The sequence below is a fragment of the Haliaeetus albicilla genome, chromosome 7 (assembly GCF_947461875.1).
Source record: "Haliaeetus albicilla chromosome 7, bHalAlb1.1, whole genome shotgun sequence".
NCBI lineage: Eukaryota > Metazoa > Chordata > Aves > Accipitriformes > Accipitridae > Haliaeetus > Haliaeetus albicilla.
This window is the reverse complement of record NC_091489.1, coordinates 13,426,687-13,444,922: the sequence shown is the minus strand read 5'-3', so window position 1 is coordinate 13,444,922 and position 18,236 is coordinate 13,426,687. Positions and strand designations below refer to the sequence as shown.

Sequence of the window (18,236 nt, the reverse complement as noted above, 5' to 3'; positions counted from 1 at the left end):
TTCCTTAGGAATGGCTGCTCATCTCTACTGTACAAAAGTCACATGTAAAAGTGTTTTTATAACGAAATTTCTTTTCTATAGTTATTTTACCCTTAGTATTTTTCAAAACATTTCTGAGCCATCAAAGATTCTGTCTCACAGTACTCGCATTGCTCTTGCAAGATGCCTCAGGGATAAGAATGATCAGTTTAACCTGTAGCCTATTCTATCACTGATACAACGGGCAGGACTTACGATTAGTCTGAGGGAAAAATACAATAGCCTCCTTTCAAGACTAAAAACGTGACTATGCTCCTAAAAGCAAAGCGAATAGTCAGCTCCGGCATCTGCACCATACTGTTCTTATGTCTTCAATGCCAAATATGCTCAGTTTTCAGTTAAAAGATGCTTCTCCCCAAACACTGACCCTGAAAACATACTGTGGGACACAATGATAGCCAAGCTAAATTCTCAGTTGTTTTGGTCCTATTATTAACAAAAGTTTTTCAGCCTCAGCCACCTTGTGCAACTTGCTTGTTTCCATGTAGGTGAAATGAAGACCCGTGCAAATGTACTGGAGCTGCAGCTGGGAACGGAACTGGGATTTACTGGCCATCTGCCTCCTCCTCTATGCCTTCTGTTGCCTGAATAGAGGTCAAAGTTGTCAAAGAAGCAATTTGCATAATCTGTTACTGCTATAATTTTTATTCAAATGCTATTTTTAAAGCAGAAGCAGTAACAGAGGTTTAGTTGGAATGTTACTGATTAAAATAGCATTATGATTTTAGCTAGTAATTTAGTCAAGAAGGAATGAACTTGCAAACTTTAATTGTCTGTCATTAAAATGTTTGTGGTGTTTTGACCCTGGATTATTTATGAGCTATAGCTAATGCTGTATCTGAATGCAGCTTTCCCTCTGTGCCAGAGCTTTAACAAAGCTGCTTGCCCATGGGTTTTTTACTTTGTTATACTAGGAACAGGAAACATTTAAAAGATGCATCAGGGAAATCAACCTCAGATGAATAGCAGGAGCACTGTTATAAACCATAACATCTTTAGTGACTGATATGCTTACTAGATAAACATGACAATTGCTTGAAAGATACCAGCATCAACCCTTCAAAATGATCTCCTGACACACACACACACACAAAAAAAAAATACACATGAACTCTTGATACATTGGATGCAAGGGTTTGGCTGACTAGCCCCTTGGGATTTAGACCACAAATAAGTTTTATTTTTACTGCAACAAAGTATGAAATTACATCTGTGTGGGTTTAGTCCAAAACCAGACAGCCCACCAATAGATCTGATGAAAGGAAATTGAAACAATGCAAGCATAATGAAGATGTGGGATGAAATGCAAAATCTGGAGGCTGAAGTCTTTTGGAATTGCACTGAGAGGAAGACAATGCTGTAGGTGGTCTTAGCCTTCATAATCTTACAGGTATAAATGCGTTATACAGAAAGTTTAGAGAGGGGAAACTCTGCTCTTGATGGAGAGACTCAGACAAGAGTATGCAAAAAAGTAAAGTGTGTTTGGCTTCAGGCAAAGACCTTGCCAGTTGATGGGAAAGAGCCATACGAAAAAGGTGGTGGAAACGAATAGGAAAAGGGTAGCAGACTGCAGAACACAAGCTCTGTATATACCATGTGTATTACAGCACAAAGAAAGGAAAAATTCAGTAATTTATGAAAAAAATACTTAGCCTATCTCTACAATACATTGTAGGTTGTCAGAGCCAGACTATGAGCTCATGTGTCCAGAAACTTTAGTAGAAGAGAAACATTTGATCTAGGTTTTTTAAAGGATAATTTAAGGGAACATGGACTTCACCTTCCACTACAACTCATTCTAAACAAAGCCTATACAAATTCAACTCCCATGAAAATCCAAGCCTAAAATAAGGATTTAAAAATCTGCGTTGTACCTGGCAAGCAGAGGAACTGTATCCCCTTCTTTGCCATATTTAGTGGTGAGACTGGGAAGGTGGCCAACTTTCTCAAATGCCAGAAGCGCTGGGCAGGGACACTGAGGATCAACACTGGCCCTCCTCATTCCTCCAGTTCATGAACCATGCCCACCATCCCAACCTGCCAATATGAAATACATCAATTTCTCACCTGATATAAGCAATTATCGTTGGTCCTGCTGTACTTACAAAGTCAACCACTCATCCTGAGAAAGCAGAACCGTAGTAATAAGCTTGGCAGATGGACCTGTAAATCGCACTTCCCTGCACTATAAGCTCAGGGAGCAGATTTACCTGGAGTGACTGTCATTGTCATGTCAGGCTGTCAGCTACCTCACTTTTTGTATCAAAATGTGCCATTCATTTTGGGTCACAAAATGTATTTATAGGCAAATGCTCTGCTGCGTAACCACGCACATATGAACTAACTCCAATCTAACAAGTACATGCTAGTAAATACAGCAGACTTGAGCCTGGATGCGTACAAGCTCCACATGGGCTTGGAAAGCCACGCCAAACTCTCTTGCCACACCTTTACTGTTGCTCGTAGTTTAGCAATGAGACTGATACTATCTTGGATAAATCTTTTGGTGCCACAGTTGTGTCCCTCATGCAACACGCACATAGTCTGGAGTGGCTCCACCTTCCTCAGCAGAACGAGAACCACAGCTGTTATAAGCTGCCAATCTTTGCTGCAGAATTTGCCACAGAGAAGTTTAGCTTCTGAGACAAATCTTCCAAAGACCTGGTGGATCTTTTGAAAAACAGAGTCATTAGAAAGCCCAGAAGTGCTCAAATCCTTCCAAGAGCTCATACTCTTAAAACTGCTTAGTTTATTCACAATGGGATTCAAAACCTCTGAAAGACAGAAAACAACGTATCTTCCTTTTATTGAATTGGAAAAAAAGGATATTTCCACTGATTACATTTATCACTGATCGGTGATTCTGCTAACTTCAAGGTATCCCAGATCAGGCAGTCCAGTTTTGCCCCTGCTCTCCAAACCTTGTATTTTCATGGCTGAAGAGCTAAATAATGTATCTACAGCTTTTGATACTACCTTCAGCTTTATAAAACAAACCAAGAAGCAGATGAGTTCTGCAGGGTGTCCTAGATGCTATCAACCTAATTGGGAACAAACGTCCTCAGGGATATGCACTGTGACTCTTCTCTTTCCCTGCCTTTCTTGCACACAGAGAACTGGGAATTTGTTTTACAAGAAACAAAAATACAGTTAAACACTCCTCCTAGAGCTTAAACTGCCTGTTTTAGCATACCCATTGTTTTAGAGTGTTCTTCTATGTAATTTTGAAAGATCAGACTTCGGAGGGAGAAGAAAGGAACAGTTTGTTCACATTTCCTATTTTTATTTTCTATTTTCAGAACAGGATGTTGGGTGATAAAGAAGAAAACGCCACCCAGGCAGAATGTAAATTCACATGTGCTATTACCACTGGCACGATGTTCCAGTCCCCTGCAAGTCCTGAACAAGCAGGGAGATTACACCACCTCCTGGACAAAACTTTTTAAGTCGCACATACAGTTGGCTTCACATAATGGATGGGAACGTGCCATGGACGCGTTACGCAGTTAATAACTTCCCAAGTCCAACCTCATGTTCTACCTCCACATGAAATTTAGAATTTTCCTCTTCTGTAGAAAACTTTCATACACAATGATTCCTCTCAAAAGTATTATTTAGGGAAAGCACAAAGCTGTTTTAGAGGCAAAAGAAAAGACAGCATGTTTGGAGTCTCCAAAGTTTTTGAACATCTGAATGTGTTCCAAGTCTTCCCAAATTCTGTTCTAAGAAAGTAGCAGATGCAAAGAAGTGATGCGAAAAAGTCTCAGCATTGGAACTGAATCTAATCCAGGCTGCTTTAGAGTGCAGATGCTTGTAGGAGAGAGAAGGGTCGTGCATTTGTGCACAAGAGATGAGCCAATATATTCCCTCTCCCTATACCAGTCACAACCCTCTCCAGAAAGTACAGCTCACGAGAAGCACGCAGACTATTAGAAGCTGCAGATCACTTGTCCAAATTTTTTCTTTCATTTCATTTTGTGCTGAACAAAGGCAGAATATAAGATGATCACTGCTTAAGACTGCACAAAAGGCACTGCCTCCTTCCATCAGACTTCTTTCAACATTTCTTACCCAGAGTTTTTGCTCTTGGAGGTTGTGCCTGCAGACATCCATTCCAGTTTCTCAGAGGTAAAAAAGAACAGTGGGATCTTCCCACCCTCCCTTTGCTTTCTTCATATCACAGCAACTTTCCCAGCAATGACCCTCAGCTCCTGAACATTTCCAAATGCATAGCATCCACATCTTGCCAGAGCAGCCTAAGAACAGGGTGGGATAAAGGCTGCCACAAGAATTTAGTACTAAAGTAGCAGTCAGACTATGGGGAGTACTGCTAACAAACTGATGGCCTGAAAGGTGGGATAAGGAAAGAAAGAAAAGCCTCTCTTGGCCTTCTCCACTTGCGAAGAGTTTTATTTTGACAAGGAGTGGGGAAAATGGTCTTTTCCACTTCCAGTGCAGGAACCATCTGAAGGCATGCCCCACCTTCAGGGCTGCCCTGGCATAGAAGCAGTCTTCAGCATGGTGCAAAGACTTCCAGGGTTGATCCCACATTTCTCCTAACTCCATCAAAAAAGGCTTCATCATCTGCCTCATGGGACCTCGGCCTTGCAATCAAGATAAATGGCAGCATCTCCCTCCTTACTGGGTTTAAAGAGAAGGGGAAGCTTATAAATTGAAAACGTCAAGACCGGGTCACTAGCATTCATGAACAGAATGGATTTAAAAAATCAGGAGGTTTATATTACCTGGGATAATACTACTAACTACAGTTTAAAATATTCCCTGTAAATGTGATTCTTAAGGAGAATCACATTTTCGTTGCATTTTCAAAAAAAGCACATTTTACAGTTTAACTGAACAATCTATTTTCTTCCAGCTGACAGCATGAGTAATTTCATTGCACTCAATAAAATTCACTGTTTGAAAAGCTTAAGTCAGTCCTCTTGCTTTAGAGCAAGATCTACACATTCTCCACGCAAAATGTAACTTCAGGAAACAAAGATTCCCCCCCCCCCCCGCCCCGATATTGGGAAGAAGTGTTTTTACAGGGCTTCTGGTGCCAAAGAAAATTTATGAACTCCTGCAGAAAGGTGAGAGGATATGGCTTATTTCTGAGGTGCTAAAAACATTTTGTTACCTATTCTTTTACATTAGATGCTGTTAACTTTTACCCCATGATAAAGAAGTTGACAAGGCAGAAGAAAATTCTATGTTTTGCTGTATATAGTGTGTATTTTCTGCCTCCTAAAAACACCAAAGAAACGAAACCCACACATGCCCATTTCAAAAGAAACTCTGTAAGTATTCTCTGCCAGGCTATGGAAGTGAGCTATAACCAGCAAAAATGAACAGGACTGACCAATTATTTTTCCTTCAGTTATGCTCCTGAGAGCGAGGAGAAATTTTACATGTAAAGTTATGCTATAGGTATTTCAGGCCTTTCAAAGAGTTAAGAAATACTTCCAAATTTTGAAATAAATACAATCCAAGGCTCTGCAGTTGGACCCTATCTGCTCCAATACGGGGGGAAAAAAGGACAAAATTTTTAGCAAATTTTACTGTGTTAGCAAAGAAATTTAGTAAACACGGTAATTTTTTTATTTATCCTACCCATCTATTGACCTGTCTATCTATTCCACAATCCGTTCGCTGCTGCCACCTGCCCCTGCCCTTCCCTTTTGATCTCTTGTCAAAGGCAGTCCTGGCTGTCAAGGCAGGAAGAGTTTGTCACTTTGGACAAGACAGGCATCAAAAAAGAGAATCCTTTCGCAATTCCTTGACTTGGTATCAATGTTAAGAAAATACTTTTTTTTCAAGGAGAGAGTGGAAAAGGAGAAAAACAGGAAACCTGTAGCTCTAAAGTATTCTACAAGATAAAACCAGATTGGTTCCAATGAAAAGTTTAGCACCACAAAGAGCTTTTGCATTTTGTTGCACATTGTTATAAAACACGCAAGTCAAAATATTTGGCATATGGATTAGCTGAAGGCAACATTTTTATTAATGCAATGAAGAGAATTATCCTCCTAGTGTCCTCTGACCCTAAAATTTCCTGTCATCCAGAATTGCCAACTGTTTTAAACTCACAAAATTTGAGAAAAATTGGAGTGCATTTCAAAATGTGACACTGTCTAAAAGAAAAAAAAAAAAAGCCAGCACGGAACAAATACACAGCAGCTGGCAAGCAAAATATATTAAAAACCTCAATAACCAACTGTTAGTGATAGTGTCTGAACAAGTCAACTGCATTTTGCTCTTTTTTTTTATACTTTACCTTTCTTCACAGTTTCCTTCTGCCAGCTTATGTAAAACAAATCATTAGCATCACTGACAAAAGCACTCAAGTCATACTGCATTAAGCAGTTATCTGTGTCATTACATATACAGACACCCGCACTCACATTTCTGTCCTCTCTGATGTAAACCTTCCACTATCTACCTGATCAACAAAGCCACAGTTTTACTGATCTTCTGCTTCAGAACAATAGCAGCAAAGTATTTTTGAAGGTAAAAAGGCTACAGGCTTTGTATTCTAGCTAGGAGGAGGACACTGAGCAAGAGTTCCTCAAAAAATGTTGTTGTATGCTGTCTCAGATGAGAAATTTTACTACAGACACAGAAGAAACAAAGAAGCTTGAATACAACTTGCATGGTTAAAAGAAACAGATATCAGACAAAGTTTCCAGATTTCCTGATTTCTATTAGCATCAAGCTATACTGAAGGCTCCTGAAAATAAGAAGTGTGCTTGGATGGGAGCTGTAGTGATCTGGTGCCCACCCAAAGCACCTCTAATGAGGGAGAAGCATCCCAACTTTGGGAAGAAGTGGTTTAACCCAGAATTCCCACAGACGTATCTTAAATGCACATGTGATTTTTTTGGTTTAATAACATCCAGCAGTTTGCTTCCTACAGCAAGAGGTAGGTGCTTTTAATTTGGTTTAGATTATGATGTTAGTGGGACAGCAATCACCAGCTTCCTACTCTGCTTTCTAATCTATGTGATCCACTAAAGCAACACTGGATGGAAATTGCCTGCCTTCAGTTACTTTCTGCTTCAAAGCAGCTCTACAAATCCAGTTTTTGAATTGTGTCTAATCCAGAACTGCTTACTGCAGTGGACTCTTGGTGCAGAGATTCACTGACGTGGAAGTGAATCAACTTTCTGTACACAGTCCTTCACTGTGTTTTTCTCATTTCAATATATTCAACTGATAAAAGATAAGTTCTGGAAAAGCTTTACTTTCTTTATACAAAAAGAGGAAAGACTGCGATAAGAGTATCGCAGGTGGAGCAGCAGGTCAGCAGACAAAACTGTAAAGTGTACAGATTTAATCTGCAAGTGTTAGTTGCAACAAAAGTTCAGTTTTGGCCCAAAGCATCTGCTGCTTTGTGGGATCACCACACAGCTGGGCAGAGTAACATCTCTTCTTCCCAGCATTTCATGATGCAACAGCAGAGGGTGTTGCAGATCAGGTCTAAGGTACCCTGAGGAGAACGATGTAGGATTTCTTACACAGCACTTGAATTTTCTTTTTTTTTTTTCCTTTCTGGCTGAGTCTGTTTATTATTTTGTAAGCATTAGCACCAACTCAGAAATAAGCTGAAAAAATTATGATTGGAAAAAAACCCCAAACATATGCATGCTTGAAAGGAGGAGGAGAGAGTTAACACAAGGAAACTGTTTCCTTTCTATTCTTCCTTGTCAATAAGTGAATTGGAAAAATGAAACAAAAGTTTAATCCTCACAGGGAATACTGAAGGAAAGAGGTGAATCTTCAGACATGACACAAGACCAGTCTTACACATGAAATCCTAGAGGAAATCACTGTCCTGAAATAGGGGATCAAATCTCCCCCAGATACTGGAATATACACAGAGAAGAGAAAGATTATCCAGCACTTAACAGTTCTGGGAGATTGCTTATTTCACACCTGACTAATTCTAGGGCACCCCAATGAAAATTGAGACCCTCTGTGCTGTTTGTTAGCTTCCCCCATTGTAAGAGAAGTGAAAAATCTATGGTGCACAGAACAGCTGAGGAAGTGCTACTGATTCCCAAAGAAAAGTCTGCTCATTGCAAAGAGAGCATCCTTCTACTGATCCCCAGCCTCCCTCTTGTCTAACATCCCCATGGGAAAACCCTGGAGACTGAATTGTGCAAACATTTAGGAAGACCTCCACATACTACAAACATATGTCTTTTTATTTTTTAATTTACAAAGAGAAATAACTGATCCAAAATTGGGCCCTGCTCTCATGTCAATACCATACCACGCTCTCCTTATGTCTGTTATTGAGCAAATTAGCTCTATGGCTGGATATAGTACCACAACAAATTAACACTCATACCTTCGAAAGAGCTGCCTTAACTGCCTTACTGCAAGCAGGTAATGACCTACTGAAATGATGTTCAGAGGAGGAATGCCACACTTTCCCTATAATATCTATATCATCGCTGAATACAAAATTTTCAAAGATGCATCCTGCAAGCAGGGATTGGTGGACAGTCATGCATAATTCCTGGCTACTGACAGAAACCCGTCTCCCAAGCTTTTTTCCTCAGCATGCTTTGTACTTAAAGTGCTGTAAATACATGTTCTTATTTGTACTTTACCTAAACTCAGTTTAACTGAATGTTGATGTCACTTCAACTCTTAGTCAAGGCTGAGGGAAAATAAATATCCTGGTACTGGAGAATCTCCAAAGCATTCAGCTCCCCAAACCATTTCTTGAAGGTTTACTTAGGCAGATATTGATGACACCATTTTGAGAATATTTTGACAGTATTATTTGAGAGCTGAGTATGACAGAATTAAAAGAAGAAAAGGCCACTCCAGTGGTAAAAGAGAAGCCTTCTGGCATGTGGCAAGACCACTGGAGCACCAAGTGCTTGCCCAGGAATGAAAACCACACAGTAACATTAAGAATAAAAGCAGAATAAGTAGCCTTCCCCATCAATCACATCTGCTCCCCAAAAGGGAGATAAATCTCTTCACTGAATAAGCAAGACAACACATACCTTTCAGCAGCCATGCAGATTTTGCCAAAGTTCCTGTAAGAATAGCTTTTTAATGGAAAAAGTTACCTGGGTTTTTGTAGATGCTAAGCACATCCTTGAAATAATGAGGTAAGAATCTTTCTAATAAAAGCAGCACATCCTCCAACTCCTCCAGAATGCCCACAAGCAGAAAATTTTCATTAACGTTCAGCTTTGCTCTTTCAAGGGCCCATTCACCAGGCTCCCTGTATGACATTAATGGAGAGAGAGAGGGAGGAGAGAAAAAAAAAGTTTAAAGATGCATTTACTTCAGAAATTCAAGCCAAGAACACAACTGAATCAAACAATATTCAGTGCTGTACTTCTAACAGAATATACCCCCGCCCCCCCAAACCCAAGTGGCTTACTGAGCTTTTCCGCACAACATCTAGAATTGGTTTGGCATGTAAAAACAAGATCACATTAAAAGGAAGTGAATCACTGCGTGGAAGTACTCCATTCTGAAGATGTCTTTCATCAAGTTATTTATAAGCTCAAACTCGTGAACGTCTGTATTTCAACTTGGAAGCCATGACCTGTCTCACGGGAGGAATGACTTCCTTGGGTGATGAAGGGTGCTAAGGGGTGGCGGTGTCCTTGAACCACCTCAGGAGAACTGCTGCGAGCAATCATTGCCTGCTGTTACCCAGCGAATACCACACAGGAGGCTACCAGGCTGTTTCCCACCTTGTCCTTCCTTTTAACTTTTGCCAAAGTCTCCATGAGCTTCCCCTTCCCTGCTACCACCCCTGACTGCCCTGCGGCTCTGCTACAGGACTTGCATTTGTTTGTTCTGACTGACACTGGTTTTGAAGATCAGTTTAGGGTTACTCTATCTTTTCCCCCAGTAGGAGAAGCTGGCAGGACACGAGTGCATCTTTATGCTTCTCTCATAGTTTCTTAGAAGCACAATTTAGTTAGACAAGCATATGAATCCTAAATCCCTTAGACTAACTCATGTTAATTATGTCCTGGGAGCAGCAGTCAGCATTCGTATTGATAGGGGATATAATGCCAGTGCCCCAAACTAAAGGAAATCAGCTTTTTCACAGGCTCCAGCTGGTATGATGAACATCCGAGTCACACATGCTACCTGAGAGTGGCTGGAGATCACACCTCTTCCCTAACTCCATTAGGCTATTGCAAACTCTATGCAACAGGGAATTCAACAACATTTGTCAGAAGCTCTTTTGGTGATGTGGAAAAACTTACTGCTTTACACACCTACTAAAGCAGACTTGGAGCAGGTTTTTCATTCTCTTCCACTTTCTGTGCAGTGATCCATTTTCTGGAAGAGCAAAGTGTCCTAACAAATACTACGAACCTCCTTGCAGCTCCTTGTGTGACTTGCAATTAGCTGAAGGAAGTGCAAGGGCATGACAGGAGACAGATCTATAACAAGCTACAAAACACTACTTCAATATACTGCTTGGGAACCTCGCAGAGGTATGTTGTGGAAGTATTCAGGTATGTGAGTGTTGTTAATGGGATTACTCATGCACACAAGTTCAAGGTGCAACCATAAGCATTTGCAAATGAGGCCAAAATACATTAAGAAAAAAATGTGTAATGAAAATGAAGTCATGAATCTGTTTTGCTTCTTAATCATAACTTCACTTATGTCAAAAAACTAAAGCAGGATTTTACAGCAAAGATACTTAGAGATGCAAGAAGGAAGACACTTTCACTTGTTATTACTGCTACAAAAAAGTATGGCTGTAGAAAGAAATTTTTGAAAACATGTGCAGTTGTTCCACTATGGAGAAGCAGTAACAATAAATAAATAGAATACCTTGAAGTTGAACAAACCTAATAAAGAACATGCTGTGACCAACAATACAAAAGTATTTGAAAACAAGAAGGTATTTAAAATTATTCACATATGTACGAGAATGGTGCAGACACATTTAAAATGAGCTAGCTCAATTACAGAGTAGGAGGCTGCACTTTACATAGTTCTAAGCATGATTACTATTTCTTACATGGACATAGAAACCTGGAATTCCTCATGTATAGACCTGATATGAGCATCTGAGCAGAGCTAAAACACATATTACAAAATTACAGTGAGGTAAAATGAGTAACAAGCACATATGGTCACTGCAATTCTCACCTTGCCAACCCCCCCCAAAACAATCCATGTAAACACATCCAGATTTGAGGAATTATTCACATATTAAATCAAGAAAAAAGAATAGTACTACATTTGCCTTACCCTCCTTATTCCAAACTATATGCAGGCAGTTACCACATACAGTGCTACACTTGTACTTATACTTTTCTCTTGTACTTCAAACAACTGCTGCCTCTTTATTACCAGTTTCTGACAAATTGTTGGCAATAGCTATTGCTGAACAAATTGGGATACCTTGTATATATTTACCTGCATCTTGGATGCTGTCCACAGAAATATGGTATGATGTAAAATAACCTGGGATTGGAACATTCAGGGTAGTTTTCAAGGATACATACATTAATGTCCTGTGGGGGAGGGAGGAAAGAAAAAAAAAAAAAAAAAAGAGGTTTAATAATGCATTTTCCTTTCTCTATTAAGAAGTTTTTTCTTTATCTCATACTTTATACAGTCATCTCAGAGACAAAGAATTGTGCTGAGGCTATAACAAATACTTTAAAAGTCATCTACAGGTTCATCTATGCACTTCTAAATATCATTAAAAAGTTTTTTTGGGGGAAGCCATTTTGTCCTAGCATGCAAAAAACATATTTTTTTTTTTCCTTGCTGCAAGTAACACAATTGTTATATTGAGATTACTGCATGATTCAAAGCGGGACACGTGGATCAACTTGCATACTGAGTTACATTTAAAATATTCAGGAGATTATTTTCAGACTCTTCTTTCTTCTAAATACACCCTGGGGGAAACCTGAAGTAGCCAGAATAAATCAAATTGAGACAACAATTATTTTCTTTTTTTTTTTATTCTGCTTCATTCAATGACTGGAATGAACAAACATAAGCTGTAACTCGCACAGCTTACTCTTGATATAAAAACATACATCACTTTTGATTACAATTCTGTACATTCCTCAGATGTTCAGAATTGAGCCTGTTGTGTAAACTCCCACTGAGAAAAGGGCTTATTAGAAAGTATTTATCATTTTCCTGATTTGTCATTCATCTAATTAGGAGCTATTTATCATTTTTCAAAGACTAGGCATAGCTACTGAACCCTGAGGAACTATATTCCATTTCTAGCTTTACTCTAGCACAATAATAAATGTACCTGCAAGTGGGATTGAATTCCACTATCCTTATCTAGTCTAACAGACCCTTACTCTGCAAGCAGACCCACTGACTCCGAAGAGACGTACGGGGCAAAAAAAACCCCCAGCACAAGACAACATAAGCAAAGATAAAAGGATCTCATCTTTGCAAAGCAACCTTCATTCTTACTTAAAGACGCGTGCTTTTATAATGCAATAGGCTTGATGCACACCAATATCAAATCAATGACTAATCAAATCCATACTTCATGAAGTAAATAAAATGCAATGGAGAACACTTCAGTGGGCAACGTGCCCCTGGCAAGACAGAAGTGCTCAGCAGCGGGGGAGACATGGAGAGCGTCCCCTGCTCTCCTGGGGCCGCGTGGGGTACCGGCCTCCAGCCGCAGCATCCGCTTCTGAGACCTCAGTGCAGAAAAGCTCTTCCCACAAGTGTCACATTTGGGTCCATAAGCCTTTTCAAGTACATTCCTGTTTCCTCGTCTGTCTTACACTCATGTGATTCAGATTTTATAAGCACATCAGAAGATCCTGGGCTGGGAAGTAAATCACATGGTGAGGAACCATCAAAGAAAGCAACATAAAAATTGCCAATTGGGATACAAAGAACCCATCTCCCCTGCTCCCCCATGTATTCAAGCATACTGAGAAGGGCTTGCCTTAAATACATTCCAGAAGATTTATGGTCAAGACCTGAATTTTGACATTCAAGCTTCTGAGCTGAAGCTAACCAGCCCCCCATTCTCAATGGTATGAATATTACTAAGAAATCTACTGGTGGGACAGCAAGGTGGCACAGGCAATGTGTCCCTCCTATCACCCCAATAGGGTTTTTTTAACATGAATTAAAAATTGCACTTCTTTAAAGGTTTATTGTACTTTTACTATAGACACCACCGGAGATGTTTTCAGGGATACGTATTTTTGGTTTCTGTAAGAACCTGCAGAGACCTGCAATGAATTCATAAATTGCTTGGATTTTAAAAAATCTGAAATATTGTCCTGGCAATACTTTAAAGTACGTCTAAGCCAGCTTGCACTTGATTGATGGACTAATTGAAAGGCAGAAACACCTACGTAAGATTTAAAAACAATTAGTAACACCCAACCAAGAACCATTCCTCTTTTCTTACTCCCATACAAAGATGAACAGACATTACCTCACAACAAAGAAACTTACAGTTTCTTTGCAAGAATAATGAATACAGTGAGTCAGAAAATATTCCCTGAGATAAGTAAGTATCAATACCCAACACAGAAGTGTAACAGGGACCTTCTTGTCATTCTGAAAACAATATTTGATTAATACGGTCTGAGAAACATCCATACAATAAAAGCAATGTAAATTCACGTGGAAAATCCTGCAGCTTTAACAAGCGATCAGCTTATATTTAGTCAAAAAGAGATTTTTAGTATTCCTTTTTAGGGTAGACTGTTGTAGGATCACTGAAACAACTGCGGCAGCACTAGTCTAAACTATCGAGTGGCAATTCCGTTCGAATTTGATTTATGGAAGGAATGCCGAAGGGTGAGAGGGAAAAATCTTCCCCCTCCTTGCTGATGCACTCAAGGTTTAAGATAAAAGCCAGGTATGCTTTCATACAAACCTACAATTTTTCACCACACAAGGGCACACATTTCACGTTCCTGACATCAGAAGCACCAGGTTTTCTCCACTGTAGAAGTACTGCCCCTTTCCAGTCTCCGTTTACCACCACCGCTGTGATTTGTATTACAGCTGCTGGAGGGTCCTGATGCATTTGCAGCACCTGCTTGCCTTTCTTATTTTACCATATTCATAATCCTGTGAAATAAATCACCAGCCACCATCCATCCCCTCAGAGAAGATTTTACTTGATGATAATTATGCAGCTCCATGAGATGTGAAATCAGTTTTTAACCAAGAAGTGGGGCGAAAGAAAGGTTGGCCTGAGGTGCGCTAGTCATTACAAAACTTAAACACACCTACAGGAAGCCGCTCTCTGGTTGCTAGCAGGACTTACAGGAATTTCTGGTTTTTTTCTGAGCACGGAAAGCTAAGGTGAAATGACATTATTCTAGGCGGCGTTATTCTGTTATCCTAAGCAACATTAATGCCACATTTCCCAGTAAGAGCATGTTTTCCCAGCAGGACACAGATCTTTCAGGGCAGAAAGGTTTTTACATGAGACAAAAAATTGCAAGGTGACAGATGACAGCCTTGCTTATTTAAATCACTGGAGTGATTTACGCTGGAGTGTAAAAAAAATTATATTCTAACACAGCCAGGAAAGACACTGAAAGAAACACACACAGCTACTTTGATCATACCCCTCCACAATAAAGAAAGAGGAATTTTATGTTATTCCTCAGCTGCTGGCTATGATCCACACTGCTCACGTCCCGCTGGGCTTCTGTCTCCAGCAGGGCAGAGGGACACCTGGGAACCGGCCCTGGGGCTGCAAGTAACAACAGAAACCATCTTTCTTTTTAATAGTACTATATTTTTCTGTTGCTGTTAACAATTTTGGCTGAAATGGTAAATTGGTAATGTCTACTATCTTCTTGTGTAAAATTGTCTTTCACATAAAAATCACAATGTGCCCTAATCTATTAATCTGTCAACGAGCCAGACTACTGATGTATCAGAAATATATCAAAGGTGTGTTATGAATATATTTTTTTAAAGTTAATAACAAACTGTTTCACTTGCCATAGTGAGCTCATACATATCATAAGAGGCAGTTGGCACTTGATTAAAAAAAATTCATGGATATGAAATTCCTTTGGGAATTTTAATGCTACCACAAAAAGAGTGAACTTTAAAGTATTTTTTGTAGAAGAATAAACAATTTACTTAAGTTAATGTCTTTAACTCATGGCAAATACTGTACCATATACAAAAAGATGTGACCTTAGATTTGAGAGCTTGATTTTTTTTCCCCCTCCTAATACAAAATCTCAAGAGTACTGGGGGAATTAATAACTTTTTTTGTCCAGTAGAAGGAACACCTAAGTTTTTTAAAAGAAGAGATAACTCTTGGGCTTCAAAGCATTCCCTTTTTCTTAATCCTAAACAGAAACACCAGATTCTGCCACGGTTGTACGGCAATTCTTAGTATCCCTAACAATTTAAAATGAGGAATCATAACTCAAACACATACATGCCTTGCAAATATTTTTCCATTAATCATCCATTAATCTATGGGAAGCCATAAAAATGGCCTTTCTCTCACAATCGATATGAAAAATACAACATGTTGTCTTTCCATGCCCTGCCCTTGTGGGATACTGCAACTTCTGCGAAATCAGGAGACCCTGCTTACAGCCCAGCCATGGTGCATGCTCCCTCCTTAAGTCTGAAGGTTGCAGATGTGAAGTTGAAGGGTGTCATGAAGGCTACAGAGGAAGTAGTGACCTAAATAAATATCTTTCAAGTTTCCATAAAATGAAATAAGATAAAACGATGTGGAAAAAACCAGTGAGTGAGCCCAGTCTGTGGTGACTTTTGCTGTTTATAAGGCTGTTCTTCATACGCTGCTATGGTCAGCGGCACAGTCTAGTCTTCACTGTCGCCAGCCAAGGAAAATTATTCTGCTCTGCTGAGAGCCCCCAAGAATCCTCTCGTGGCTTGTAAAATGTTTTCTCACATATTTGCTCTGTGTTTGCAAGGAGGTCAAACTGACCGTTACATCCTGAGGACAGCATTGCATCATATGAACTAAATACAACTACACTGAGAAAAAAAATAAAAAAAAAATCCTCTGCTTTCTCTGACCCCACTAGGGAGCTCTGGGTGGCCACAGAGAGATGGGAAAGAAAATGTAAACATGACAGCTCAGAAAAGGGCTCACGAGCATAAATATGACATGAAAGAAGGAAAAGCACAACTTTCTACTTTGTAAGGCTCCAGAAAGACATTGAAAAGTCAAAGTATAGTTGGCATGAAGGCTTTCAAATATAAACGTACCATGACTTACTAAATCTCATTTAGAAGCACTAATTATTTACATATTTTTATGGAAAATAAACTATAATGCAATGTATTTTAAAGCCTAATTAGAGAGGTTTTTACTTCATCAGGTGACAATTTAATGTTTCTATTCAATCTCAACCAAGTATTTGGGTAACTAGAGCCACACAGCAGCAAGATGAACTCTTTCTTTCAAATTCTGGTGGCATTTGCTACTTCTTCGTGCACCTATGCTAACGGCACCGGCAGCAGATTGCTGTGGGGTGGGTGGGTGCTGGGCATCACTTCCCAAACCAGCACTGGACAACACAGCCAAAGCCAAGCGTTTCCCAGCCCGTGCTATTGTGGTACTGAGCCCCTCCAAGGAGGGCTGCCAGGCGGGGTGGATTGGGCCAACCTGGGTGGGGTGATGGTCCTCTGGAGATGACAGCGAGCTGGACTAGTCTATTGGGACACCAGTGGCAGGCTGCACAGCGAGCAGTGGGCACTTTGGGGAGAAGCTCCATGAGATGGCAGAGCTGATCTAGCTAACTGAAACATGGGTTTCTGTCCCCAAACAACCCCTGCACCAGCTGTGATTGCCCCTTCAGTCCTGTGCAGGCTCCACCAGCTCAAAAAGCAACAGAAACCCTTTTCTTTCCCTCGGTTGCCTTCTCGTCTTCTACCAGAAGAGTGAACAACGTGGGGCTTGCTCATGGAAATGCCGCGATGCCACCGCTGCTGCACTCCAGCTGTGCAGGGCAGGTCCCCCTCGGGGTGACGAAGGCCATGTTTAATGACTTCAGTTGCCACGTTCCTTTCTTTTAGTCATTTTGCCAACGTGGTCATTGCAACAACTGGGAAACAGTCACTAGAGCGCACGGCCATTTCACCCCGGCACCGACTGTCCCCCTACGCCCAAATGCTGCTGCTGCCACAAGAGCCACCCACGCTCCCAGCATCATCTTCTGTGGCACTGTGAAATCCACAGGTGCCAGGGACTTCTCTGTTTTTAGCTACCTGGCAGATCTTGTGTAGTTACTGGTGAGACAGCAGAGGCAGGACTCGCGTTTCATCCTGAAGAGGATCTCAACTGCTGCGAAAGAGACGACCACAGCTATGAGAGACATCCAGTAAAGGCTAATCCTCTGGTGGGTCCATGCAACAGGTTTAGGTCTGCCCTGTGAAGACGGATGCTACAGCAGACTGGAGCACGAAACAGAGAAGTGCCTGGGGCTCCAAAGAGCTTGGGCTGTGCTCCCCAAAGACAACCCCTTCTAGCTGGCTTTAACCATCACTTTCCTGCTTAAAGGTCAAGAGGTATCTTGCTTTACCTTCGACAAATAGTACGTTTGAAAGCTGAGCTAAGGTTTGCATTTTAAAACTAGTTTTCAGACACAGATAACATTCCTTTCAACTCTTTCTTGCTTGGCATGTCTGTTTTTGAAGAGATACACTTCTGAAGGCTTTTGTACAGCTCTTCAAAGGCTGCACAGACATTTCACACCTTTGCAGGTATTCAAGTTCCTTTCCTCCACAAAATTGTCAGGAGTTGAAATGTGCTTTAAAAAAAAAAAAAATCCTTGATCTCTAATTCCCAGAAAACCCTCATTACCATTTCTTCAACAAAATGCTCTTTGCCTTCAGCTAAATCATGTATTTGATAAAAAGCAGCAGCAAAAGCAACTGGAGAATGAAGAGAAGAAAAGAGCCCTCTTATCACCCATACTTCTGTAAGGCCCAGTGCACTACTAGAGAAGGAGACAGCGTAACAGCCTACGCAGGAGACCAGAAGAATATCCTTTAGAAAGTTTCAGGGACTCCTAGCAGCAGCGTGTTGGATGAGCAAAATCACCCTGTAGAGCCAGCTCATTTGATTCAAGCTGCTGTCCTCCAGCTTTCTTATTTAAAGAAGCTGTCCTGTAAAACAAAGCAATGTGCTCTTATAAATGCATTGGGGATTTTTGCCTCCAAATAATTTT

The 18,236-nt window shown here is 40.4% G+C and overlaps 1 protein-coding gene across 1 annotated transcript in view; it reads right to left on the bottom strand.

The window, feature by feature from the left end:
* UST (uronyl 2-sulfotransferase) overlaps window positions 1–18,236 on the bottom strand; it is a 169,713-nt gene that overhangs the window by 24,005 nt on the left and 127,472 nt on the right. The window contains exons 6-7 of the mRNA XM_069786991.1: window positions 11,461–11,558; window positions 9,126–9,283 (exon numbers count right to left, since the gene is read on the bottom strand). Coding sequence (XP_069643092.1) covers window positions 9,126–9,283; window positions 11,461–11,558 — 256 coding nt within the window. The remainder of the gene's footprint in view (window positions 1–9,125; window positions 9,284–11,460; window positions 11,559–18,236) is intronic.